Raw genomic sequence first — 25335 nt, 5'->3', positions numbered from 1 at the left:
CTGGAGCTGGAAGCCCACAGGATGCTCACCTGAGGACAATTGTCACAGGAGAACACAACCAGTACCTGCTGTCAATCTAATCCTGTTTGGGCCTTGTTCCTTGGTTGCTGCTTGGGAGCCAGGCAGGTGAAGAAGATTAGCTTGGCTGCTCATCAGCACTCGCCCTGAACAGGAGGGCAAGAGTGAACCCTGTGTGATGTTGGGGAATCCTTGTGGGTACTGCAGAACTTGTATGCAAGACCTTACAAAGGCATTACAGCAGTGCAAGTGGATGAAACAAGGAAAATGTGACAATTCAATAAATATAAGCTTTTATTACAATAGAAAATAGTAAAACTCATGTTAAAATAGACTCTTGCTTTTGGACTGCTCAGAAAAGCCCAAGCCTCACTTTTACCTGCCAGTGCCCACCAGGGTCCTGACCCCTAAGTGATGCACAACACAATTCTGTGCTAAGAGCCTCACAGCTCCTCCCTCCCCAGTGACAGTGAAAGACTACAGCAGCAGATGGAGCCATGCCCTGCCAGGCAGGCAGGTAAGGGCTCTCTGTGGGGTTAACACTACAACATGAACATGCCTCATCCCCTTGTGCAATCAGGCTCCTGTTTGAAGCAGGCAGCTTTAGGGAAGCTGTGGACAAGACAGAGAGGAAGGACAAAAAAAAAATCAGCAGATGATGGCATCTGTTCTGAGACAGCTAGGAAGGCAGCAAATATACCTGCTAGAAAGGCCACAGCACCTGACTGCCTCTGGGCTCCTGCTTGCCTAGTACCACTGCATGTCCCACTGAACATGTTCTGGACTGGTTCCCCTCTTCCTTCAGTGACACTCCATATGACCCTGAAGAAAACTAGCAGACACTGCCAAGTTAAAACTTTGTGTAGTATACGCAGTATTACAGGGAACGCCCTCCACCTTCCATGGCCAGCCCAGTGCAAGTGAGTGACTGTGCAGCCTGGACCACTCTGTGCTCCCCTCCTCTTCACCAAAAAGGGCCAGGGGCAAAAGCAGAGTAGAAAGCAGAGGCCACAGGACAAGGACAGCAAGGTCAGATGGGAGTGGGAGACACCACCATGGCCAGCACAGCAGCACTCTTGACTCCCAGGTCTTGCTTGCCTACAGCTGGCAAGCTCACTCCAGTCCCTCGTACACAGCCGTCCGTAGCTCGATGGAGAACATCTCCTCCCAAGGCTTGCGGATCCACTCCACCAGCTCTACCAGGAGCTCCGGGCACTCTGTGCGGATGTGCCAAGTGCTCTCCACCTTCAGCACCTGGGAAAGAGAGGGAGGCGGATGAGCAGGGTATAGCCTCGACAGCACCCATCAGCCCCGAGCCACCGTTCCCCAGCACAGCTGCCAGTTCCTCCCAATTCTTAAGTGATATCCTCCTCCTCTCTCTCTGCTGCCAGACATGGAAGTGTCCCTGTATGACTTTTGTACAGCAGCAATTCACTGTGCTCCCCTGCCTCTGCGGTGCAAGCCCCTAGGTTAGGATGGGAGATGACAGCCCCAAGACACTCTTGGCAAGAACAGGATCTAAGCACAATCCAGCCCCCAGCATCTCATGTGCCCTGTAACCACCTCCTGGTTACCTCATCATAAAGCATCAGCTTGATATCACAAGGACAGAGGCGATACGTTATGACATTGCTAATACTGCTGATCGGCTGCTTCTCCTTCAACTGGATGCTGCTCCTAGGAGGCATTTCTGCCCCGTGGTCTTCATCCAAGGAGGGCTGCACCTGCCACTGGTGATTCTCCTCCAACAGAAACAGCATGTTTCGAGTGCTCAGCAGGGTCACAGGGAAAGCAGATGCCCCTAAAAGGATACAAGGGAAGAGGAGAGGCTTTGCCGAGAGCCTGAGTCACCACAGAACCAGCTTTGCTTTCCATTCCTCCCCTAGGGAAATCCTTTCCAGCAAGAGTATCTGGGTGAACAGCTTTATCCAGCTTCCTGACTGAAGGGCGCAGGGTAGCTGAATGTGGCCATGATCGACTAGCTTATCCAAGCTCATTGCAGGAGCACACATACAAAAGAGCACTGCCCAGCAAGCCTTGTCCAGCCTGTGTCCTCATGTAAGGCAGGAAAAGACACTCAAGTCCTTTGAGCTCCTAAACAACACTTTACTACTTCTTAGTTAAAAGTCAGCAGCTCCAGCTAAAAGGTCGCCTTTTTTGGCCTAGATTCATCTGGCTGCAGACATCTGGCAGTTGCAACAAGTATGGCAGAAAGCAAAGTAGTTTTGATAAACTGTAGTGTGCATAAGTATCATCCAGCTGATTTCAGTGGATGCAAATGAAAAGCATGAGAACTTGGGAAAAAGTCTGATGCACAGAAACAGGGAACCACTAGGTGAAATGGCTGGGGTCATAGGGAATCACAAGCTGCTACAGCAACGTTGCTTTTCTTGTCAGATCTCACTCTTGGGAATTAGTAGCAATATCAGAAATAGGATGTTTAATTAGTCCTGTTTACTTGGCACTGAGGCCTCAGCTGGAACTGTGTCCAGTTTTGGGCACCATACTCTAAAAAAGGAGACAATTGTAGAGTAAGAGAAATGCACTTGAAGTTCTCCCTCCCACAGGCTATTTACTCAGCTTGAGGAGACCAATAAACAACCTGCCCACAGATTCCTTCTGATTGTCCTTCTCTCATACTTCCCCGATGGCCAAGGGTGAACTAAGAGTGCAAGAGCAGTAACTCACTGGTCAGAATGTAATTAACAGCTAGGTTACCTTCTCCAGTGTCCCAAGCTAAGACAACACTGGAATTGTTCACTGAAGACTCAAATCCCAGGTTTAGCACACTTGGCTCTCAGCAAGCCCTGGAACAGAACTTGATGGGCTCCAGCAACCTGCTTCTGTTCTATTGTCTTGGGTTCCAGACATCTGCTTCTGTTTTCCCAAACTGAGGAGCCTTTCAGCTCGTCACACAAAACAGCTGTGTGTGACCCCTCAGCTTTCCCTCAGCTCAGGGCAACAATCCAGTCCTTAGATAATCTCCAGCTTCTCAGAAACCATTCTGAGTCATCACCAAACCTGGTGTGCAAGACCAACTACTCTCTCTAGAGCCTGGGCTTCCACACATTAAAAAAAGGGCTAGGAGACTCACTGACTATATGGGATAAAACATACTGCTATCCCACCCATCTCAACACTAAGAAAAGAACCCTCACCCATACCCCTGCCCCATCTCACTGCAAGACCAATTGCCCTGCTCTTTTCCTACAGACTGTACACTAAAACCACAAACATGAAAGCAGACAGCACAAGGTGTGGGTCACCTGCTCACTAAGATCTCCTGTACCTTGGATCAGATAGGCCAGCAGGTAGAAGAAACAAGCGTCATCTGCAGCTGCAGAATCTGTGGTCTTGGAATCCAGCAGAGGCCTGGAAGAGATACAACGGCAGGCCAATCAAGGAAGCACTCTGTTTCCAGGCTGGGTTTGCTGTGAGCTAGCTGCTCACTGTCCTCTTAAGGAAGGGAGAGACCCATCTCTTCTAGATGTTGCAAAATTCCTCTATCTCGTGTTACTCTATCACCTTGCCAGCTAGGAACCAGATGCTGCTTGCAAGGGAGCACGCTGCTGTATGCCTCTCCCTTTTCCCACCTCCATTATATTCTTCCGTTCAGGCTCCTCCAGGAGAGCAGAGTTGCCCTGCTTTGCTCAGTCAGACACCCCTTTGCCTGCTCAATTCCTGAGCAGTAGGTACTTGAGCCAGCTGCCTTAAGCCTAGCTGCCACTCCAGTGGTGTCTCCTCCTGTGCTGCCCTGTTTTGAGCACTATGCTGCCCAGGCACTTCTGGACAAGCAGACAGTCTCTTATACCCCAACCTCTCAGAAGCTGTTCTTACCATAGCCAATGTTGAGGATTCATTTCCACAGTAGGTATTTCCTTCACCTTACTCCTGTGTTTAGCAGGTAGCTCCTGCATGAGATCTAAAGAGGGGGAGAAGGTAGACATCTTTTATTGCAAGCCCAAGGACAGTACATAACAGCACAGGATGGTTCTCTAGTCTACAGAGAGGCACTGGAAGGTATTATGCAAGTGGGGTTCTCCCTCAACTTTTTTCTGAGCTGGGAAGAAGTGAATTTCCAACAAACACCCAACTACAGCTCTCCCGGTAGGTCTCCGAGAGCAAATCTTCCAATCTTCTTCCCCCTGCCCTCCCCTACAGCTCTGTTCTTACATGTCAAGTTCTGCAGGAACTGGTCACAGCAGCTTTGGTTCCGGATCAGTAGATTGTATGAGGCTTTCGGGTTCTCAAATTCCATTCGCAAGCTCTGGTGGCAGAGTCCCACTTCCAGATGGGAAATATCATACAGGTAGTGAGAGTCATCCTTCTTCAGCCAGTCTGCAGGTTGTCCCCTAATCACAGAGCACAGCCCTCAGCTGCAGCAGGCTGCCCAAACTCCACTCCCACATCAGATTGCAGCAGGAGGGGTTGCCAGAAGAGCCTCTGCATGTCACCACACCTCCAGGGTAAGGCTAGCACAGGCTGGCACAATGCAGCACTCACAGCCTTGCTGCAGGGTCCCACTTGCCACTATTCTCCTCACCTGATAGCCCCAGTGACTTCCAGCACATAAATCTTGAGATCAGAGGCAACCAGGACTGAGAGGAACTCTCCTTGTCGGCCAAACTTCACCACGACCACCTAGAGCACAGAGAGGGTGGGTCATAACACTGTCCTGCCCCTTGCCAGCCCGCCCGTGGAAAGGACTGACTTAAACACCCTTCAGCTCCATTCACACCCCACAGTCTCTGGGACGACACCCCAGTGCAAAACCCACAGCGTGGCAAGCAGGACAGCCGAAGAGCTGTAGAAGTGGTCGTGCAGAAGCTCACCTTGAGGAAGCACTGGAACTCCTCAGTATTCTCCTCAAAAACCTCCATGTCCAGGTACAGCTTCAGGCGATGATCCACACAACGGAAGTCCCTTGTGTTCAGGACGCCATTTACAGCTGAGGAGAGTGAAGGGCAGCACTGACACTCTGCCCACTGACCAAAGCTACAGCTATAGCTTTATTCAGCAGGACTGTAGAAAAGCGCAGCAGCAAATAATCAGTGAAGCTTAAAGAACATTTTTAAAATAAGTACCAAGGCCTCATATTTGTTCTGAAACCATTTGCTTTATTTTCAGGGAATACCTTTTAATTTAATTGCATTGATTTTTTTTCAGCAGGTGCTGCCCAAGCATGCAGACCAGCACCAGGGCAGCACTGTCACCTCCTCTGCACACCTGCTTCCATCAGGTCTCAAGCCAAAGGGCCCAAGACTTTCCAGACTCTCCAGGCTACAGGTCTCAATGTGGAAACATGAGGGAACTCCAACACTTGCTTTTTCAGATCTACAAAGCTTTGGTCTAACCCACTTTTCAACCTATGCTCAGCTGTTTAGTTAAAGGAGGACACTGCTTTGCTGCCAAATTTGGCAGCAGGGCAATTCTTTAATCACAAAGCCAGAAAGACATTTCCCATTTCAACTAGTGTCAGCTCAGGTCAGCTTTTTAAACTCTGACTTCAACTGTGGTAAGGTTAAAGGGGACTGAGGAAGACACTAATAAAACTGCTTAAAAACATAATTAAGTTTGTCATGCAATTGTATGACCAAATAATTTCTACAACAGCCACGATACACTTCCCAGCAGAGCCTGTTCTCCACCAGAAATGCTACACTAATTAACTTCTCCCCGCAGGAATTTTTTCATAGGCTCAGTTTTAAATTTGTGATTTGACTCAAAACACGAGACCATTTTATTTCTTATACTTCAAGTGCACAAGACCAAACATAGCAATCCTAAACACGGGTGCTATACCAACTCCTCTTCAGAGGCACAGTCCTGAAGGCTGCAGGAGGTCTCTAAGAAGCTGGTAGGTTTGCAAACCAGCACTAGACTTTAGTTGCAATAGAGTCACTTGGGCTGGAAGAGATAACCTCAGTTACCCTTCAGTTATTCTGTAAATCACAAGCTGATGCCCAAGAAAAGGCAGTCTGCTGCATCAGAAATCCAAGGCCCTTCACAAAAAGCATTTGTGGACCTCCCAGTAACAGCTATCTTGCACAACAGACCTCACACAGCCAGCACACAGTCTCTTCTTTTGGACAGGCTTTGTCATCTGAAGCTCACAAAGGCCACGGAGCAAAGCACAAGTAACTGTAGATCCACTAACCAGAGCCTCGTTCAAACACACCAGCCTCACACTGCACATAAGCCAGAGAATAAATACAGAGAAGAAATTGTCCACAGGTAATGCTACAGCTGGCAGCTCACTGGTGCCACAGGAACAAAGCGTGTCTGGAACTGAGCAGGGCAGCTCCCAGAACAAGACCCTGTTACTCAGAGTCTGAGCAATACCAGAGATTAGGAGCTGACTCAGTTTTCCCTGCCTTCAGGCATGATGATTGAACAGAAGGGGGAATGAAAAACTCTGCTCACAAGAACCACAGTTGCTGCCACTCATGCTAAATGACTCCCTCATTAGACAGGAGGTGGTGCACCCTGCAAGCACCAGTGATAAAGCCCAGCCCCACACTGTGCAAACCCCTAAACCCTGCACAGCTCCCACATACTCACGGGGACTGAGATTCCATGTTTCCTCGGACTCAGAGTTCAAAGAGAGCTGGGAAGGAGTGGGCCCGTGAGAGCCGCTGTAATGGTAGCTGCCCATCAAGCTGCCCCCGTTGGTGTCTGTGTGGCTGAGGGACAAGTACTGGCTCTTCATGCCCAGCTCCTTCTTCCTGCAGCCCCCATCTGAACTGCGGGAGCTGGAAGGGAGCGTGCCATCGTGCTCGCCACTCAGCTCTGGAGTCCTGGTGCTGTTGCTGGTATCCATCTCCGAGCTGTCCTCCCCACCGATGTAGAACTTCCCACTCTCAGTGGTCAGGGCAGGCGCTTCCTCTGGGCCCTCCTGCTGGCTGCCTCCCTCCAGGATAGAGTCTGACAGGTCCTCACTTGTGCTATCGAGGCCAGGTGGCAAAGGTGTGCTGGAGCACACCTCTGAAGGCAGGATGACCACATGGTCACTGGAACAACTGGGACAGGCTATGGGCTCACCAGCTGCTGAAGCATCTGTGGAAGATCTTGTTAGGGATAAAGAAAAGCCAGAACAGTTCTCCCCCAACAGGCCTTGGCTTTTTTTTTTTTTTCTCTGAAAACCACAAACCATCCCTTTCAAAGCAGACAACAGTTATAATCCGACTCAAGCAGCTTGTTGAGTAACTCTGTTTCAAATCATATCCTAAACACCTCCCCTCACAAATCAACAAGAAAATCAGTACCAACATCCACCTGCAATACTTCTGCTCAGATTTAGGGTGACCAGTGAGTGCTGTAGTTGCAAGCAAAACTACATCAGGGCTTTGTCTCATGATTTTCCTCCATTTCATGTCCACCAGTGCTCCCATTGCTTTTGAAGCCCAAGTCCATGACCAGTCAACCCAACCTCCCTTAGTCACCTCTGTCCCCAGTTTGGTGTATCCTCTTGGCCAGCCAAACCACAACCACACCATCCCCCTTCTCCAGCTGTCCTCATCCCTTCTGACCCCCAGTTCCTGATGCTTCCTTCACCCATACCACAGCAGGCTCCCAGCTGGATCCTGGGACTCCCACTACCCTGGCAAGGGGAGAAAGTATCCTGGGGTGGAAGAAAGCGCTGCCACCGAGGCAGGGACTTTTGCCCTCAGAGCAGTACTCAATCCCAGGACACTTCATCAAATGCGCAGCATCTTCTGAGCTAAGGCTGGGCACACCCCACTTCAAATATAAACTGAGCTTTGAAAATCTCAGCAATCAGAAGATGCCTATTCAGCACTAGCCATGTCCCAGCCAAAATACCACATCTATTTTCAGACACCTGAAGAAAAATGTGGACAAATGGGAAAGAGGACAAAGGAGACCACTGACAAGCTAATTATCTAGTGAGCTGAGCTTATTTAGTCTACAGGACAGAAGACGGGACTAGTCACCAGGGGAGACCAATGGCCCTCAAGTACAAAGAAATGAATAAATCATTCCCCGTAAGAGAAGAGTGGGCTTAAGATCATAGCCATTGAGACTTAGGTTAGGGTTCCAGTTGTTTTAATAGCCAAAGTTTTACCTGAAATACTGGAGCAGATTCCCCTGAAGCCTCCATTAGCAAAGGCTCTTTAAAACAAATTAATCTCTGTGGCAGAACTGACCACAGTTTCAACAGGACTACATGATCTTTAAGGCCTCTCCTAGATTTCAGATTTATGTGGGCCATCTCCAGTTTCCAGCACTCCTGTGCTCTCCCAGACCTCAGGCCACCCACAACAGGGGTGCTGTTTGCTTAACCTTAAACCTGTCACTTATTTCTGCCAGTGAAAAAGGCAGGCTCTTCCCAGTCCAAGTGGGCTAAGTCAGAGTATATCCTACAACAGGTTTCAATTCCAGTACAGCCAAGGCATCACCCTCACTTACACATTCCACACTCTGCACTGCAGCTGCCATTCTGGCAGTCTGCCTGGGCATCAGCAAGCATTCTTCTTCTGGGCACTACATCCTACCTTGATTTGAGGCAACCAGGGTCTCCAGGATTTTGGCATCATGAGCCTCTGAAGGATAGGGACCTTGATGCCAGGGAGCCAGGGACTGTGAAAACTCCCGCTTGCATTTCAGACACTGGAGCTTTGTGGATCCCTTCTCCTGGTCCTGATTTCGCCGATTCTCCTCAACAGCTGGGGACAACACTTCAAGGACACACTAGAAGTAGCAACACAGGGAAGAGTGCTAGCAGGCAGCTATAACCGTCCTAATAAAAGCAAGTCTCTGACATCAAGTTTCCTCACACGCCTCATTACAGCACTTCAGAGTGCAAGGGGTGCAGGGCCATTTTCCAGCTAACAGCGTACCACAGTCAGTCTGTGCGAGACTTGTGAAGGGCATAGAGCTTCACTGCAGAAGACCAAGAGAACCTGTTTTTGCGGGTCTGTGCCTTGTATCTACATATCGACTGTTTTTTCTTGGAACTCTGGTCTCAAAGGTGCCATCTATTTGTGCCTTCTCTGTAATAACTTGTTTAAATGTACTCAAACAACAGTACATCAAGAAAATGCTTGGATTGAAGACTGGAGTTGCTACAGCAGCTGTGCAGACCAGAGCTGCCATAGCACTGACACTCACTACCCAGAGGGATAACTACAGGCTACTACATCACTCAGTACCCAGGGAACATTACGTTGCACATGCACAACAAGTAAGGAGCACTAACTTGACTCCTAACTTTTCTTCCCAACAGGGAGAAAACTGCAAGGCTTTCTCCTTGAGAGCACCTTTATGCTCCAGGAGCTCCACCACCCATGGCCATGCTCACAGGGCCCTCCACAGGCCATTTGTGCAGCAGGAGAAATCCTCAGCTTATAAGCCAAGCACAAGCTGCCACAGGGCAGCAGAGAACAGGGGCCCCATGCTGGCTGGAAGAATTCAGTGTCTTCCATTAGCAAATGCACCCTCCCCAGGCTGCCCCCTCCAGCCTCCCCTACCTGCAGACACTGCTCCGGGCAGTTGTCGAGCACCACATATTTGCGCTTCTGCCGGTCCTTGCGAATGTAGCTGAAATGCAACGTGAGGACAGGAAAAACTCGCTCCAGGTCCTGCAGGAGACAGAAAATGCCAGTTCTAGAAGGAGGCTGTAGCATTCAGTTTACAGACTACGTTAGTTTGCAACTGGCTGAAACACGGCCATACAAGCACTTACTAAATTAAGCCCTGAGTATCCCTCCATAACTGATAGCTTTTGAAAGCCTGGTAAAATCGGCATAAATAAATAAATAAAATAAAATAAAAATAAAGTGCTTGAGTGCTGAGGACAACAGTAAGCTTCAAATTCCAGAAAAAAGCATCTCAAACAAAACACCTTTTCACAAAGGTATGTCAGAAGAATGTCAAGCCACAAACACTCAAGAGGCACAAGGGCAGGAACGAAAAAAAAACCAATGAGTTGGAGCTTTTGATGAAAACAGTACTAGAGAAGCTTGAGGACACATCCACACACACATTGATGTTAAACCCTACGACGACAAAAAGTAGATTTCCAAACTCCCTTTCTAACAAACCGCAAAAGCAAAATAGGGCTGGTAGTGCTAAAGCATGCACCTAGAGCAGATGGAGAACCACCCACTGAGCTCCCAGTGCCTTTCTAAACATCCCGCTAGGCTCAGTGCTGCACTGTCTAAGGAAAAGCGCAATCCACAAACAGTCCTGCAAGGCCAGGGTGATATCCCGGCAAGGAGTGGATGGTAAGGTCTCCATTTCATTTAGGCTCCTGTTGAGAAGTCTCTCATTCCCGCATACTGGAACAAGTCCAGCTACCATTTAAACTCCAGCTTTGGAACAGAACTGGTGCTGGCTTCTGCTGCATTATCACAGGTATTCTAAGCAATACAGATGCTGTTAGATACACATGCATTGGGTGGGAGAGATGCTCAAGTACTCAGGCTTTGCAGGAGCAAGGAAAAGACCTGCAGGGACTCTGACAGAAGCCCAAATCTAGGATGCTGGCCCACACAGGGAGTAAGATGCCAAAGGCTCACAGAGAGGCATAGCTCACCATCCTCTTCCAGCTCATCTCAGAGGTCTCCACCTTCTGCAGGCATTTCAGCTCCAGCTTGTGGAGGACTCTGGCAGCTTTCAGCTCCACCTCAATCACATGCTTAGCTGTGATTCGCAGGAAGATCCAGTCTGGCTCTGGGTCCCCCTCCCCTTCTATTTGGCTCACCAGCACTGGCTGGCAAAGGTCCACTGCCAAACACAACAGAGTACAGGTCAGTACACACACCAGGCCTTCAGGTTTGCTTGGCTCAAGCCCTTAGAAGTCTCATAATACTGGGCAGCATGATAAAGCTTCAGGGATATCACATTTGACCCATCTCTTTTATTGCCACCAAAGCCCTCAAACACAGCAGTGAAAGGACTTGTTTACCTTCTGGCTTCTCCTCTTCTTCCTCTCCCACCATTAGCTCATCTGCCTCCTCTTCTTCTCTCTGTTCTTCTTCCACAGGCTCATCCAGCTGCACTTCAGGCTCTTCCTCCTTCTCAGCATCGTCTAAAGGAGAAGAGGATTCCTTTTGGGATACTTGAGGTTTTCCTTGCTCTGGGTCAGAGCTCTCACTCTGCAAGTCCACAGCAGCAGGTCTGCCCACAATCTCATCTGCAGAATGGCTACGGCAGATGATAGGTTCTTGGTCGTGCTCCTCCAGGTGTCTCTTGTACTGCAGCCAGTCAACACCAAAGCGATCTCTGAAGCTGTCCAAGCGCTTCATCTCCTTCTGATGCTGCAGGACCAGGCCTGCAGAGAGAAAACTGGGGAAGTATGAAAATAGACACCATGCCAGAGCACTTCTCTGACTGTGGCAGTTCAGCTGCTGCATTACTGAGGAAGAAGACAAGCCTCACCAGCAGAGAGAGATAAAGGCTGGGGCTCATGTTCTGTGTCACTGGGCTCCGAAATGCTTGCTCTGCGCACTTTGACTTTTCCCTGGAACAAACAGGATAAGAATAGTTGGGAGGCATCAGAATGACCAAAGCAGCATCTGATGAGAGGCTCTGCCAACCTGAAGGGTTCATAGCTATAACCGCACAGAGGCACACTGTGAAACATTTGTCACAGTATATCAAGACTGATTTTAAGCCCAGACCCTTCCTAACGCGCAGTAGAGGCTCAGCACCACACAGTCGGTACAAGACTGCATCCCATAGCACAAGGCTTTCATGCTGAGACAGCCTCTTCACCCCAAATGACAGTTACATGGTTAAGAAGCTGTCTCAGTCCCTGACCTTGCTTTTCTTTCGAGGGCGCCTGACAGCCACATTCTCTGTTGGGGACTGACTGTCACTGAAGTCTGCAGCACAGGAACTGTCCAGAGCACTGCGGTCCAGCGTGGTTTTCTCTGAGGTAGAAGTGTGGATGGACTGTGACACACTTTGCACAAGTCTTGGAAGGTACTGAAGGCAAAAGAAGAGAAAGTTGCCTGCTGAGTGCAAAGGGGAGACAAGGTAACCAAGCCACAACTCAAGCTGACAACTTCCCTGCCCCTCACCATCTCAGTCCAAGTGGTGACAACAGATCCTGCCTGGCTGACTGGATTGTTTATCACAACCACTCCAATTTAACTCAATCTCTGCCTTTCTTAAAACAGCAGATGGGAACCAGGCAACTGTTTGTTTTGCTGACATGTAATTCAAGTGTCAAGTACCAGATAGTCCCTGAAAAGGAAACAGGCAAGGCTCCAAGTTATGCAAGGCTACATAAGACAAAATAAGTTATACTGGCCAGTCCCACAATTAGTAGGAATCAGCACAGGCTGAGCCAAAATTAACTGCGTCAGAGTCAAGGCAGCACACATAGATTTAATGAGGCACATGATGATGCAAAAACCTGACAGAGTTCCCACTTCCAAAGCCAGTAAGATCAGTTTACAGCAATTGTACTTACCATGAGGTCCGAGGAAGAGAGTGGCTCCCCATCCAAGAGGAACTGTAATTAGAGACCCATTTGCAGTCAGATTCCACTTGACTGGCACACACTCAGGACAACATCTGCTGACTTCTATTCCCTTTCTGGCCACCCTCAGGTTGAAATCCCTGGCACAAAACTGCAAAGACTACCAGAAACAACCCTATTCCTGCCTGTCCACCACTCTTCTAGTCATAGCTACCTGACCTAACAGCATATAAGGCCGGAAGGGACCATTGTGGTTTTTCCTGTTTACAGACTTTATGACTCCCAGAAACATATCCAAGACAGTTCGCGGAAGTGGTACGACAGGTTATTCTGCAACAACTCATTAATTGTTTTGAGACACACTCACTTTCACCTCAAAACCTGTAACCTACTTCTAGCCTGAGTCTACCTAGCTTCCAGTAACTTGAGCTCCATTAAAGCTTTTTCCAAGATGCAGTTTGAAGACAATGAATCCAGCCATTTGCCACTAATGTGAAAGACTGACCAGCTCTGAAAGACCTCTGATCCATAGCAAGCAAATTTACTTTGCTAAATTGCCAGAATTCCGTCTTTGCTGGCTTCTTAAATCAGATTACCAAGAACTGATCTAAGCACCAGGGTACAAGGGAAACAGTGACTGACACCTAGCTGACAGCAGAGTGATGGGGAGAAAGAAAGAGGTGGCCATGGCTGCCAAAGTAGTATGTAACTAAGCACAGTAGGCCGAGACAGTGAGCTCCTTCTTTCTAAAGTCCAGCTACACAGTCATTACCAGGAACAGAGTCAAGTTTTGGGACCATCAGTAAGCAAAACTGATGAAGTAGATAGTGAAGATGTGCTAATATCTGAGGTCTTGCATACCTGAGATCAGTATTCAAGTCTGTCCGCCCTGGCAGGCACACCATTTAAAAATTTAAGGACAAACCCATACAAAACAATCAACACTCTTAAACCACTGGAATAAGTTTTCAGGTTTATGAAACTCTTCGCCCTCATTTGCCCCAAGTGTCAAAACACCCTACACCTTCAACAGCAGGGGCAGAAAGTACATGGTAATACTCACATTGGAGGAAGCTGCCCGGGGAGACAGATGTACAAGGGTTGCAGATCGGTGGTTTTGACAGAACCATAATGGGTTTCCCTCTAAATGCAGCTGGATAGGGGAAACAGAGAAATTGTTACTAGAAGCAATATTCTATACCCTGAGGTGATCTGCCTGCAGGCTCCATTTGTCTCTGCCTCAGGAACTATCCTTGCAGTGGAATGGTGATCAAGCCAGGAAAGGACTAAGCTTTTACAGTGCTTCCGGAAATTTGTCCAGCAAATACAGAAGGAAATTAAAGTACTTCCTACTCATGCTGTTAAATCATTAGCTTTTTCAGTAATGACTCTGAGAAGTGTTGAGAGTACAGTCCTTTGCAAGCACTATAGTGACTGCAGTTATCACCCTTCAACCTTCTCTGAACACACAAATCCACAACAGGATTAGAGAAGGATCATTACTGAACTTGAAAGTGTTAAAAAGAGAAAAGGGGAGCAAGTACATGGGGATGAATACATGGAAAAGGGTTAGCTTCAGCACAGGCCACTGAAAACAAATGCTGAAACGCAGATGTCTCTCCAAGGCTCCCTCATCAGCTTCCCACATTAAAATTAAATGCCCAGGAGTTTAACTGATCTTTCAAAACTTTCTTCTCACCACACAGTCGCCACCTTGCACCCCCTGACCATAATATCTCTAATCTACCAACCCATCAGGTGTTGTGCTTACTTTTTTTATATAGTGCAGGGTGGACAATGGTGCCAACTGAGTATGTTCCAGCAGCAGGTTATAGGCCACATCTAGGTGCTGCAGATTCACCAGCTGTTCAACCCCTGCAAACAAAGTAAGAAGCCATCAGCATGCTAGAAAATACAACTTAGGACCCTCCCACCTACCCCTCTCCCCCTCAAATTGAACCCTAGTTAGAATAGCTGTACCCAAGATTTCAACTTCTTCTCCTCCTCTAGGAAGAGAGAAATGCCTCAAACCCAGACATGCTCCTCTCTTGTGGGCTCACCATTGATGCTGTCGAGTTCATTGTTGCGCAGGATCAGGGTCACCAGCTTGGACTGGCTGAAGATGCCAAGGTTTGGCACCTTGGACAGGAAGTTATAAGCCAGATTGAGGTACTCCAGTTCTGTAAGGGTCTGTTCAAAGAGAAGAGCAGCACCAGATCAACTGGGACCTTAGCTCAAAGTCTCACACTGGACTCAAGAGATGGCACTAGGCCCTACCGTTCTCTCCATCCCACTAACGTCACCTAACACGTGAGTTTCTTGAGACTATTTCTGCAGCAAGACTTGCACATTCACATTTGGAGTGGTTTGTCTAGGGGCACTCAGCATGATCTAACTTCACAAAATTTGCTAGGAGCAGCTTTCTCCTTCCTCATCAACTTCAGTGGAGCACAGAAAGGGACTGGAGCCCCTGCCTCAGCAAAAGGATTGAACTACTAAAAGAAGCCCTTCCTTACCTTTCCAAAGATGATGATGAATGACACACATGCCACTGTGATGGATTACTACCTTTCTAAAGTAGCTGACAGGAGATTTCTGAGCGCAAGAAGGAAATGCTACCAGCAGTCCGAACAAACTGAACAGCAGGTCTCCACAGCCTCACACCTGGCTACAGAATTCCCACCTGCTGCACTGATTAGAGTGAAGTCTTGGCCGCAGTGGAGTGCATACTGCATGTGTGACTATATGTACAGTACACACTGTATGCATCTCTGTATTTAGCACTCAGCCACGCTGGAGAGCCAAGTGGCACACACAGTGACACACACATTGATACACACAGTGATACACGCACCTAACTCTCCTGTCTTAGAGCAGATGAGGAACGCTGCCTTCCCTGTCTCAGAGGCTGCACATACAGGAAAACACTTCCAAGGCTGCAAGCACTGGCTCTAAATCACATGCCTGCTGGGCCACATCTCCAGTTTCTTTTGTTATACTTCACCTAGCAAGTACATGGTCAACGATTACAGCACTCTGACAGTGTCCTTTCCATACAGGGAAATTCCAGTGCTCAGCTCAAGATACTCACCGTTAAATAGTGCTCACAATCCTGGATCTTGTTGTGACTCAAATCCAGGACTCTCAGAGCATTCAATAATTGCTGAAGGACAAAAAGATACTAGATCAGATCCTACAAATGTCTCCACTGCAGCATGGAAACCTTGTCCTACTGGGAGAGGCCAGCAAAATTAACACTGCCCACTCCCTCCCACCCAGACCTAGCAGCATCAGTAAAGGAGTGCCCGGTTCTTGGCTGTGGTCACCTCCTCCCTCCCCCTCAGTCATGCAAGAAGGAAGCCCCACTCACCAGTGAGTCATCCAAGGCAGTGATTGAGTTATAGCTGAAGTTCACAGTCTGTAATTCCAGCCACGGGAGAGCACAGCTCAGATCTCCACCGCATGCTGAAATGATTTCCTAGGAAGGAGAGAGGAGTATTAGCTGTTACAGCAACAGCAGATGAACACAGGGGAACAGCTACTCTAGAACAAGGCTGGCATATTGTGCCTTACAGACCAGGCCTTGCCTAGAGCAGTGATGACTTTCATGTCACTAATTCAAATATTTCGAGACGGTGGGAATTCCACGGCTAGATATTTAGAAAGAAGGGGAGATACTTCTGCTTCCTACACTCAAGTGGGAAGTTAACCTGTTACAATTTGTAGGCTCTGAACACTAAGCACAAAGATTTATGCTAACAAAACCTTTTTCAGACCTCCATCAAAGCACAGACACAGAAGATACACACACCTTGGTCAAACGATTTGTGCTCTGGCAGACTAAAGAACCTCTTAAAACATCCCACACCAGCAGCCCCTGCTCCCCAGCAGGCAGCTGCTCCTGTGCCACAGACAGAAGGCCGCAGCCCCACGGCTCACACAGCCCACACTACTCAGTTCTCTGCAGCTGGAGGTTGCCTTCATGTTTCAGAAACCTGCTGGGCACCAGAGCAGATAAGACAGTGGGGTACAGTATTCCCTCTGACAATTAGCTCTAATTTAACACTGCTGAGGTACAATGGAATAAACCTCAATCTGCTGCAGGCCTTTTGAATTTGGTACCAGCCAGACATGCAGAACCGTCAAGCAGTTAAAAGGAGACCACAGAGTACATGTGTATTCAACCATGAAATACTTCAACACTGTAGGACCCCAGAATGGGAAAGGGAGAAAAAGGCACATGCAACATGGTTTGGTAAAATGGTTAATGTTGTATCCCACATCTCACCTGGGTGAAGGGCTATAGGATCAAGACAGGTGTTCTCCTGCAATTTTCCCCATGAGCTGCACAGAGACACTCACCTCCAGTGTACTGATACATTTGCAACAGGTTAGAGATTCCAGCTGAGAATAGACAAATCGCAGTCCCCGGAGGCAGTGTGAAGGTACAGACCTCAACTGAAGCAGTGATAAGAAAGTAAGGACAACATACATCAAAATACTACAGTGTAAGAGAAGCTGCCATCCCAGGCCCACCTCTGCAAGGGATCTCTCATTTCCTGCTGGAGCCTCCCTCCCTAATACTCATATCCAAGCTGGAGCCTCCTTCCCTCTGCTCATATCCAAGCTTTACCCCGAGCAAAGTGTTGCAGTTTAGACTTAGCCTTCTAGGGAAGCCACAAAAGCCTACCCAGTTTTTAGGAGCAGACACATTCTACAACCACAAAACTAACTCAAGAAAATCCAAGCAGCAAGACTCAAAGCCAGTTCTGTCTCCTATACTTACTTCCAGATGCCGGAGGGACTTGAAAGGGAAAATCTTCACAGCAGACTGCAAAACACAGTTTGGAACATGAACAAGCTAGAGAAATCAGAAAAGAAGTCTCATGTCAACCTCAATTTGTGCTGATGGACTGACTGCAGCACCTTGAATAGCCTCCCCCCCTCCAGCTCAGCTGCTCACTAACAAGCTCTTCCCAGCGCTGTATCGGTGCTGTCTCCTGGCCCCATAGTTCAACAGAGGTCAAAGACAACAGCACATTAGCAAGCACAAGACCATGGTCTGCCAGACCACAGAGTTCCTTTTCTTCTCCCCTGCCCACGTGGCTTCACTACTTTCAGAAGCACAGCGAGGTCTGACAGCTGGATTCTTGATCAGTCACCACTAAAACATCTACTAAATAAAGACAAATCTAACTGCTGGAGCTATGTTTATCGAGCAAATGAGCTGAACTAGCACACTGGTGGGAGGTGTGCCTGTGCATTTCACAAGAACAGGCCAAATAAGGCAAATCACAAGCAAATACAATGGAAAACAGAGCTGGTCTCCAAGACACTGTTAGCATTAAACTGAAGTACCTGCAAACCTCTCCTTTGACTCCTGTAGCACAACCACAGGCTCTTTCACCACAGGGTACTGAGGCTGTGTTCATGTACCACAAAGCAGCATATTAAATCCAGCTTCTTATGCTTTCTATGGACAGTGTATAAACAGTATTTCAAAGTGAGTAATGAAGCAGTTAACGCTTCCACTGCGGACACCAGAGTACAAATGGAGAGACCATCTCTGCCAGCTACATCCACGTTCATGCCAAAGTGACTCATCAGGTGCAGAACAGACATCCCAAGGCCTCGTCACCATGACCGCTTCCACCATTACAGCCCTGGTGGCAATGAATCACTACCTGCTGCCTACCAGCATTGATACAGCATGTGGAACAGGACCATTTGCAGGGGGAGCTTGCACTGGAAAGCTCTGATGATCAATTTTAGTAGTTTATTTCAGATGCCATTCTTGCTCTGTGTCCTGACCATTTCCTCTCCCTCCACTGTCCTAAGAATCTGATGAGGCTGATATAAATTATTAGTTTCTCCAAGCAAATCAGTTACTGCACCACAACAGGTAGCCTCCCCTACCTTACAGACTTGTTACAGAAAGAGCCCATTTTTTGGTTAACACAAGCCCTCACCACAACATCCTCCTGACTGCAGCATCCATGCACACCTCCTCCTGCCAGGGGATCTGTGTTTCTCCACAGGCTCTGAGACCCACTCCAGTCTCTACCCTCAGTACACCACTACAAAATCCTCCTAACAACATTCAGATAATCTCTCCAATCTGTTTCATATGGGAAACACTTTTAAAAGACATTGCAGGCTGCAATGCTCAACCACAACACCTCCTGAGCACCACTGTGGAACCTAAGAACTGCTGTTAATTCCCCTTCCCCTTTCAGGCCCATTGCACCTCTACTATCCTCCCAGCAGCAGAATCATGTGCAGCGTTGTAACACATGCCACCTTTCAAAAAGCCCTCGGAAGAATCCCTAGCTCTGTACTTTTATTTATTTTTTTTTTTTTACAGCCTTCTTAAAATTAACGAGGATACATTACTAGCAATGTCCCATGCTGTGAAACAGATCAACCAGAACCACTGCCCAGGCAGGAGCACATAGAATTCAGAGATAAGAAGCAGCAGGTCTCAGAGTAGTGGGTGTACCCAGTGTCCAACTGCTCTGCTGCCTCGTGCAGATCAGTCACCACTCAGGGAGCACTCAGCAGTGCTCAGCTGCCAGATACTGCCCAAACTGCTCAAGCATTTCAGGAAATAATCATTTTCCCAACAATGTCAACACCCTACCAAGGTCAGAACATAATTAACCCCTGCTGCCCCTGTTTTTAACTCTGCAAAACTTTCTGCTGAGTTGCACAGCTGATCCTAGAGGAAGCAGCCACACACTGTCATGCTGGACTACGACTCCACGCAACAGCCCTGTGGGAGCTGCCAGACCCACACAGCACACACGTAAGACGGGGTATATGGGCACCAAAGGAGGCCACTCTGACACTGGCAGCTGTGCCTGCCACTGGCCAGCCTTGCAGCATCCCCGGCCCCAGCAGGTACGGACCTTCAGGGAGTGAGTCTTCTGCAGAACGTCGAAGAGGAACTGCGCCTGCAGGATGGCCGCAGTCTCGGCGGGGTGCGAGGGCAGCGCCACGAAGCCCCGGTTCTGGTTGCGGGAGCCCAGGTGCTGCTCGAAGACCTGCGTGAGGTGCTGCAGGGTGGGGGTGAGCAGCGTCAGCGTGCTGGAGCCGTCCAGGACGAGGTCCCCTGCGGGGAAGGGGAAGGCCGGGCCGGGCCGTGAGCGCTGCTGCCCCCACACCAGGGCCTTCACCTCGGGCCGGCCCAGCGGGACCCGCGCCGGCCGCCACTCACCCGCGTCCTGCAGCAGCCGCGCCAAGCCGTGCACCAGCGTCTCCGCCGCCATCTGCAGGGGTAAGGCCGAGGCGGCGGTGACCGCGGCCCTGCCGCTCCCGTCCCACGCCGCCGCCGGCCCCTCGCACTTCCGCGTTACCACAGAGACGCGCCCTTCCGCCGCAACAACGAGGCGGCCGCCGCGGCTAGAGCGCCGCCGCTTACATCCGGTTGCCATGGAGCCCGCCCCAGCGTCCCCCTCCCGCCCGGCGGGGCCCGCGCCCCCTGGCCCCCGCCCCGCCGCCGCCGCCGCCGCCGCCCCGCGCCGCCGGGGGAGCGCCCCGCGCCGCCGCCCCGCAGCCCCACCGGTAAGCGGGGGCGGCTCGGGAGGAGCGGCGGGCCTGCGCCGCGCTCTGCGTAGGGCCGGCGGGAGGCCGGGGCCGCAGCGCCGCCCGCCGCCGGCGCGGCACGTGTCGGGCGGAGCGCGGTGGCGGGGCCGGGGCGCGGCGGCGGGCGGCTCTGCTTCTCCGGCGGTGCGAGGTACGGGCCGGGCGGGGGCCGGGGGGAGGCGGGTCCTGGCGCTTGTCCCTCCGCTGCCCCGGCGGCAGCAGCCCACGCTCGCCGCGGACACGCGTGGCGGGCGCCGCGGACACGCAGAGCCCGGGCAACCCCGGCGTGCACAGGGCGGTCCGGTGCGGGTCACGGCGCGGGTCACGGCACCGTGCATGGTAGGGTGCAGGGCGTTGCATGGTGCACGGCACGGTGCAGGGGGTGCATGGCACGGGGCACGGTGCATGGCACAGCCGGCGTCACAGTCCTGGGCACGGTACGGCGCCCGGTGCGTGGTGTGGTCCTGGTCCTGTGCACCGCACCGGAGGGGTTGCATGGCACAGCATGGCATGGCACAGCATGGCACGGTACATGCTGCAGTGCATCCTCAGTGCCCGCCTACGTCCTTTCACTTCCCCGGCTGTATGTGTGTCTGTCAGTGTGTATGTCCAGCGGAGGGGTGTCCTCTTGTCACTGGTGCTGGTTCTTCGTTCCAGAGTAGGTTTTGTTCCTGTGTGTTCGTGCCTATGTCTGTTGGCTGTGTGAGCTCTGTCCCGTCTAGTACTGCTGTGAAGGACCTGTGAAGGGAGAGTCAGGGAATGGAGCAGGTGCTTCAGAGGGGAATGGCTATGAGGGTTCATCCAGGCTAGTTCAGTAGGGTATAGAATTCATTAAAATATCTAAGCCTTATAAAATACTTCTGTGTTCTTAGTTTCAGCATAGCCATGTGGCAGAGAGATCCACAGGTTAAACCCTTCATGCCTGAAAACTTTGTGTGCTTACTGTCTTATACGTTGCCTTTTCATTCTGGTATGTGTGTCCCTGTTCCTCCGCTGTGGCAGGGGAGAAGTAGGGACTGTGCAGCGCCCCCTCTTTCATTCAGCTTTGAAGCTATGACAGTCTCAGTGACATCCCAATGCTTTGGTGTATGCAGCAGCACCCCTCCTGCTCCTCTCCTTCATGGACAAGCTCGTCAGTATGTCTTCCCAGGAAAATCTTCCCAGGCCTCTAATCCTTCTCCGTTTTGAGCTCTTCCCATCTGTGTCTATCAGCCAGAGTCTCTTCTCCTCCTCTGTCCCCAAACCAGCTTTGTCCCCGTGTCTTTATCCCTATCTTAACATCCACTCCTTGTCTAGACACTTCACGGCTAAATTATTCTCAGACGGATGGCCAGGGGATTAGGGAATAGCTGAGGGGATGGATGGGGGCCCTGATGACTGCCTCCATGCAGCCCCTTGCTCACATCTGCTGTTGCCCTCCTGGCTCATCTGTAGTACAAACAGGCAGCATGAACTGCTCACCTCTGCCCCTCAAAGATGTGCCAGGTGCGTTTTTCTCAGCAAAACAGACAAGCTCCTGCACTGGCACTATGAAACTGCTTTTGGGGGTCAGGGGGAGCCCCACTGGAGTCCCTGTTAGCAACATATGGGAGATGCCATAGCTGCTACCATTGCAGGGGCATGCCTGTTCGCTTTCCTTCAGCGTTCGTTTAGCCTAGATGGTCAGTACGCAGTACGTTGATTTATGTGAGCCAGTTCTGTTTACTGATGTGCTTGCAGAGAGAGCAGGGAGGTGTGAGTGCGCACGGGTCGGCAGGCTCTGGATTGTTTTTGGCCTCGCTTCGAATCTGGCCTGCTGGCACGATGCTTCTGTTACTGAAAATTACTTCTAGCAGGAATGCTGAATCACATACTCCTGACAACCAGGAGATACAGTAGGATGAAGCTATCATTCATTTAGTTTTCTTTACTGTTTATTATTATTGTTATTACTATTTTCTTTCTTTCTTTCTTCTTTCCCCTTTTGTCTTATGTTCTTCTTACGGCAGCCCAGGCAGTCATGCCAGCAGGCTGGGCACTTCAGCATGATGCTCACTAGCAGAATTCTCCCTAATATTCATGTTAAGCTTCTCTTTTAAATATTAAGCCACATCTAAGTCTGTGCATGGCTGCCTGAAAAAAAATCTTTAGTTGTGTTTTACACCCTTGAGATTTTTCCAGACTGCTGGCTTGTCCCCTCCCCATCTTAGTCATCCCATATTATGCTAGACAAATTTAGCTCCTACTGGCAATTTTTTTGTTGCTCTTCTCTAAACTCCTGTTGTGGGTAATAGAAAAGCCAGGTCAGGTATGAGTAGGTGTCCATCCAGTCTTTGTCCCAGAGGTTATACAGAATAAGGGGCAAGTGGCCTCTAGTGGCCAACCATCAATTAATGCACCTAAAGGGAGTACCAGTGCTCCCAGGCTCTGGGTTCTCCCTTCTCTAGAAGGCTGGAGACCCGGTAGGGTTAGGATCAAAGAACACACATCCTGTCCTTGTTGCTTTCTCTGCCCCGAAGCAGTAGGTCCCTCTGGCAGCTCTGTCACCAGCCTCCCCCCCGGCCACATCGTGTCCTGCTTTCACAGGGTGGTGAGCAGGGGATTGATGGAAGCCCCATGAGCACCTTATAGCCCTCCTGAGAATTCAAAGCAAGTCCCAAGGGTTCTCTTCCTTTACTGCTAGTACAACTGTTGCTTTTAGCTGTCTAGCAGCATCATTAGAGTGACATATTTTCAGCATATTTCAGAATATGCTGCTTTGGTGGGTAAAGAAAGATTAAATGCTGGATTTCCCCTCTCTTTTAACTTTGTTTAGGCAGTCAGGCTGTAGTTTTAAACTCAGTGTAACATCTTGTGAAGCCAGAGCCAGCAACATTCATTCCATCCAGCAGTTCTCCCAGCTTTGGGTTTCCTCCCGCCTGGAGCACGGATGCCCCAGTCAACCTCTGCCAGGCTCCAGACAAACCTGAGCTTGACCTGAAAAAAAGCACATTGTTTTGCAGCATTGCTGATAGTTTGCAGCTTCCTTTGGAGGCCCTACAATTCATGTTAGTGGCACAGAGGTGGAGCTGTGCATTAGCTTTTTTTTTGTTGTTATATTACTTTCACTGTTTTGCTATTTTTTAAGGATTCTGCCACTACAGGAGCTGCCATCCAAAGCCCTGTTGTCATTTCACCACCCTGAAGTAGCAGTGCTTGCAACACATTTTTGCAGGCAGTCCGTAGCTGTGGATATTATCACAGAACCACAGAATGGTTAGGTTTGGAAGGAGCCTCTGGAGATCATCTAGTCCAACCCACCTGCTAAATGTGGGTTGTATTCCTGTATTCCTTTCAAATACCCAATCCTTTCTCTAACAGTCGCGATGCCGTGGCCCCACAGGACTGCAGAAGCAGGTTTCCCCGCCAGCTTTTCCTGCTGGAATAAAGCATCCCCTGCCTTCAGTTTCAAATGTGCTGCTGTTTGGTTTCATGGAATGATACCCTGTTTAGCTAAATGCCGAAGGAAATAAAAGCCATGTATTACCCTTTTCTCTATCATGTCTCCTACTAAAAAGCAGCTCATTCTCTACTTACAGATAATTTTCAGACCTTTCTCCTTTTTTCTGCTTTCCCTCTCAGAACCCTTTTGCTCTTTATTGGAAAACAGGGTGTGAAGTTGAATATTACAGCTTAAGATCTACAGGATAGATTGGATGTTTTCATTCTTTTCTCACCTGTTCCTATGGCCCAGACTCTGCATTTGCTTTTTAGATGTCTGTCTCTGCAGATATTTTTCTTGAGCTGTTCAGGTCTCACGAAGGGATTCAGTTTCTGAACAGTTCAATGAGATGCGTTTGGGGGGTTTCTTCCATTAAATTTTACCTTGTTCCTGGTGATTAGGAGGGTGGACCAAGGGAGCATGTTTCATCACTGGCCAGGTCAGCTCCTCAAAAACTTGCCTTACAGGTGGCCCTGTGATTTTTAGTTTGAGTAAGCTAAATGTGTGCCTTCAGGCAGGCAGAGTAAGCAGAGGCTGTAGCAGCATTTTCTGGAGATCTTCAAAGATAGAAGGAGGGATGATGAAGTGGCCCTACTGGTTTCACCTTTTGTCCATCTGTTTTAGCGTTTTAGTGGCCTGTCCTGAGCAGTGGCCCATACTAGGTACTTCAGATGAGACAGTAAGAAACCCCTCAGCAGATCACCAGGTTATAGCCTTCCAAAGCTTTCATATCTAGAGAGTAGCTTGTTCTGAAAGATGAGTTTAACTTTGTCATAAATATGACAGCTTGTTACCCAGAGAGATAGCCAGACCATCCTCTGACTTTGCAGTTTTTTCCTGCTTGATGACCTCACTGAAAAAAATGTTTTCTTTTGCCAGTTCTGAATTAATTTATATTCTACCCTTGCAGTTTTAAATAATGTCCCATTTCTTGTGCTATGAGATGAGAACACTTTGCTTAGCCCTGTGCCCAAAGCACTGTGCATGTGCTTACATCATCTTCTCTGTATGAGTTCAGATGAAGTTTTGGATATCAGTATCTGCCCAGTACCAGTCTCTGTTCCATCTCCAGCTCTTCCTGGGGTGCAGCCATGCTGAGCTCGGCCTGTGCTGTTGCTGGAGATGATATGACTAGAGCTGTTTCTGTGTTAGTCTCCATCTCACTCCTTGTGTTCCGTGGCACCTCGTTACCTTCACTTGCAGTTGCATATTGAGCCGAGCACTCCTTCAGACTGCCCATGGGGTATTTTGCATCCCTCAGCCATGCCAGTACAGACAGGGCACAGATCTGAAGGTTGGCCTCCTTACCTGTAACATGTTGTTTCGTGTTTGGTGTTTGAATCCTGAACTGTTTGTCCTTGTGCCGTCTCCCTGGCCTGCATAGATCTCTCTGAGGCTCCTCCTGGCCAGTTTGGGATCTGCCCAATTAAAGCTAGGTGGCACAGGACCTCACTCCTGCCTGCTGCTGGCATGCCCTCCCTCTACCCGATGTCTACAACTTTATCCTTTCCCAGCGGTCAGTCACACCCCGGCTTTGCACGGACGTGCAGGTGGAGAGGTGGCTCAGCAGAACGCCTTTCCTTCTCTCACACTGCCCGTGCAGGAGCCACGCAGAGCTGCTCCTCTCTCATTCAGCCCTTGCACCCTCTGAGCAGCAGGTCGTTCATAGGAGGACAGAGTCCCACCTGCCTTTGAACTCTTGAAGACGGTGCCCAAAGCAGCGTGGGCTGGGCCATTCTTGCCCCTTCCCTGCAGCGTGCTGGGGGACAGCCCTGTCCTAGTGGTGCTGGGGACGTTCCCTGAGGGCTGGCGAGGTGACCTCTCT

General features: G+C 49.6%; 1 protein-coding gene across 1 annotated transcript; it reads right to left on the bottom strand.

The window, feature by feature from the left end:
• Window positions 1-299: 299 nt before the first annotated feature.
• Window positions 300-19791, bottom strand: STK11IP (serine/threonine kinase 11 interacting protein). The gene is made up of 24 exons (XM_080346777.1): window positions 19683-19791; window positions 19375-19577; window positions 17253-17327; window positions 16829-16924; window positions 15837-15944; window positions 15558-15629; window positions 14527-14656; window positions 14238-14341; window positions 13530-13619; window positions 12458-12499; window positions 11800-11967; window positions 11419-11500; window positions 10946-11311; window positions 10574-10764; window positions 9507-9617; window positions 8532-8727; window positions 6580-7074; window positions 4851-4966; window positions 4562-4659; window positions 4192-4370; window positions 3856-3940; window positions 3308-3390; window positions 1593-1819; window positions 300-1272 (listed from the first exon to the last, which is right to left on the bottom strand). The coding sequence occupies exons 1-24, from the start codon at window positions 19732-19734 to the stop codon at window positions 1132-1134; spliced, it is 3510 nt and encodes a 1169-aa protein (XP_080202903.1). The 5' UTR covers window positions 19735-19791; the 3' UTR covers window positions 300-1131.
• Window positions 19792-25335: the final 5544 nt, after the last annotated feature.

The sequence above is a fragment of the Nesoenas mayeri genome (genome assembly GCF_963082525.1).
Source record: "Nesoenas mayeri genome assembly, chromosome: 6".
Classification (NCBI taxonomy): Eukaryota; Metazoa; Chordata; class Aves; order Columbiformes; family Columbidae; genus Nesoenas; species Nesoenas mayeri.
The sequence above is the reverse complement of the archived record's forward strand: the minus strand, read 5'-3'. Positions and strand labels throughout refer to the sequence as shown.

Bases quoted from the DNA above. Each gene is read 5' to 3' on its own strand.
- STK11IP (XM_080346777.1), bottom strand. From the start codon at position 19,734: ATGGCGGCGGAGACGCTGGTGCACGGCTTGGCGCGGCTGCTGCAGGAC. The intron at 9,618-10,573 runs GTGAGCTATGCC...TGTCTCCTGCAG, and splicing joins AGATGAGCTGGAAGAGGATG to GACCTGGAGCGAGTTTTTCC. The intron at 4,660-4,850 runs GTGAGCTTCTGC...TCTGTGCTCTAG, and splicing joins AGTTCCAGTGCTTCCTCAAG to GTGGTCGTGGTGAAGTTTGG.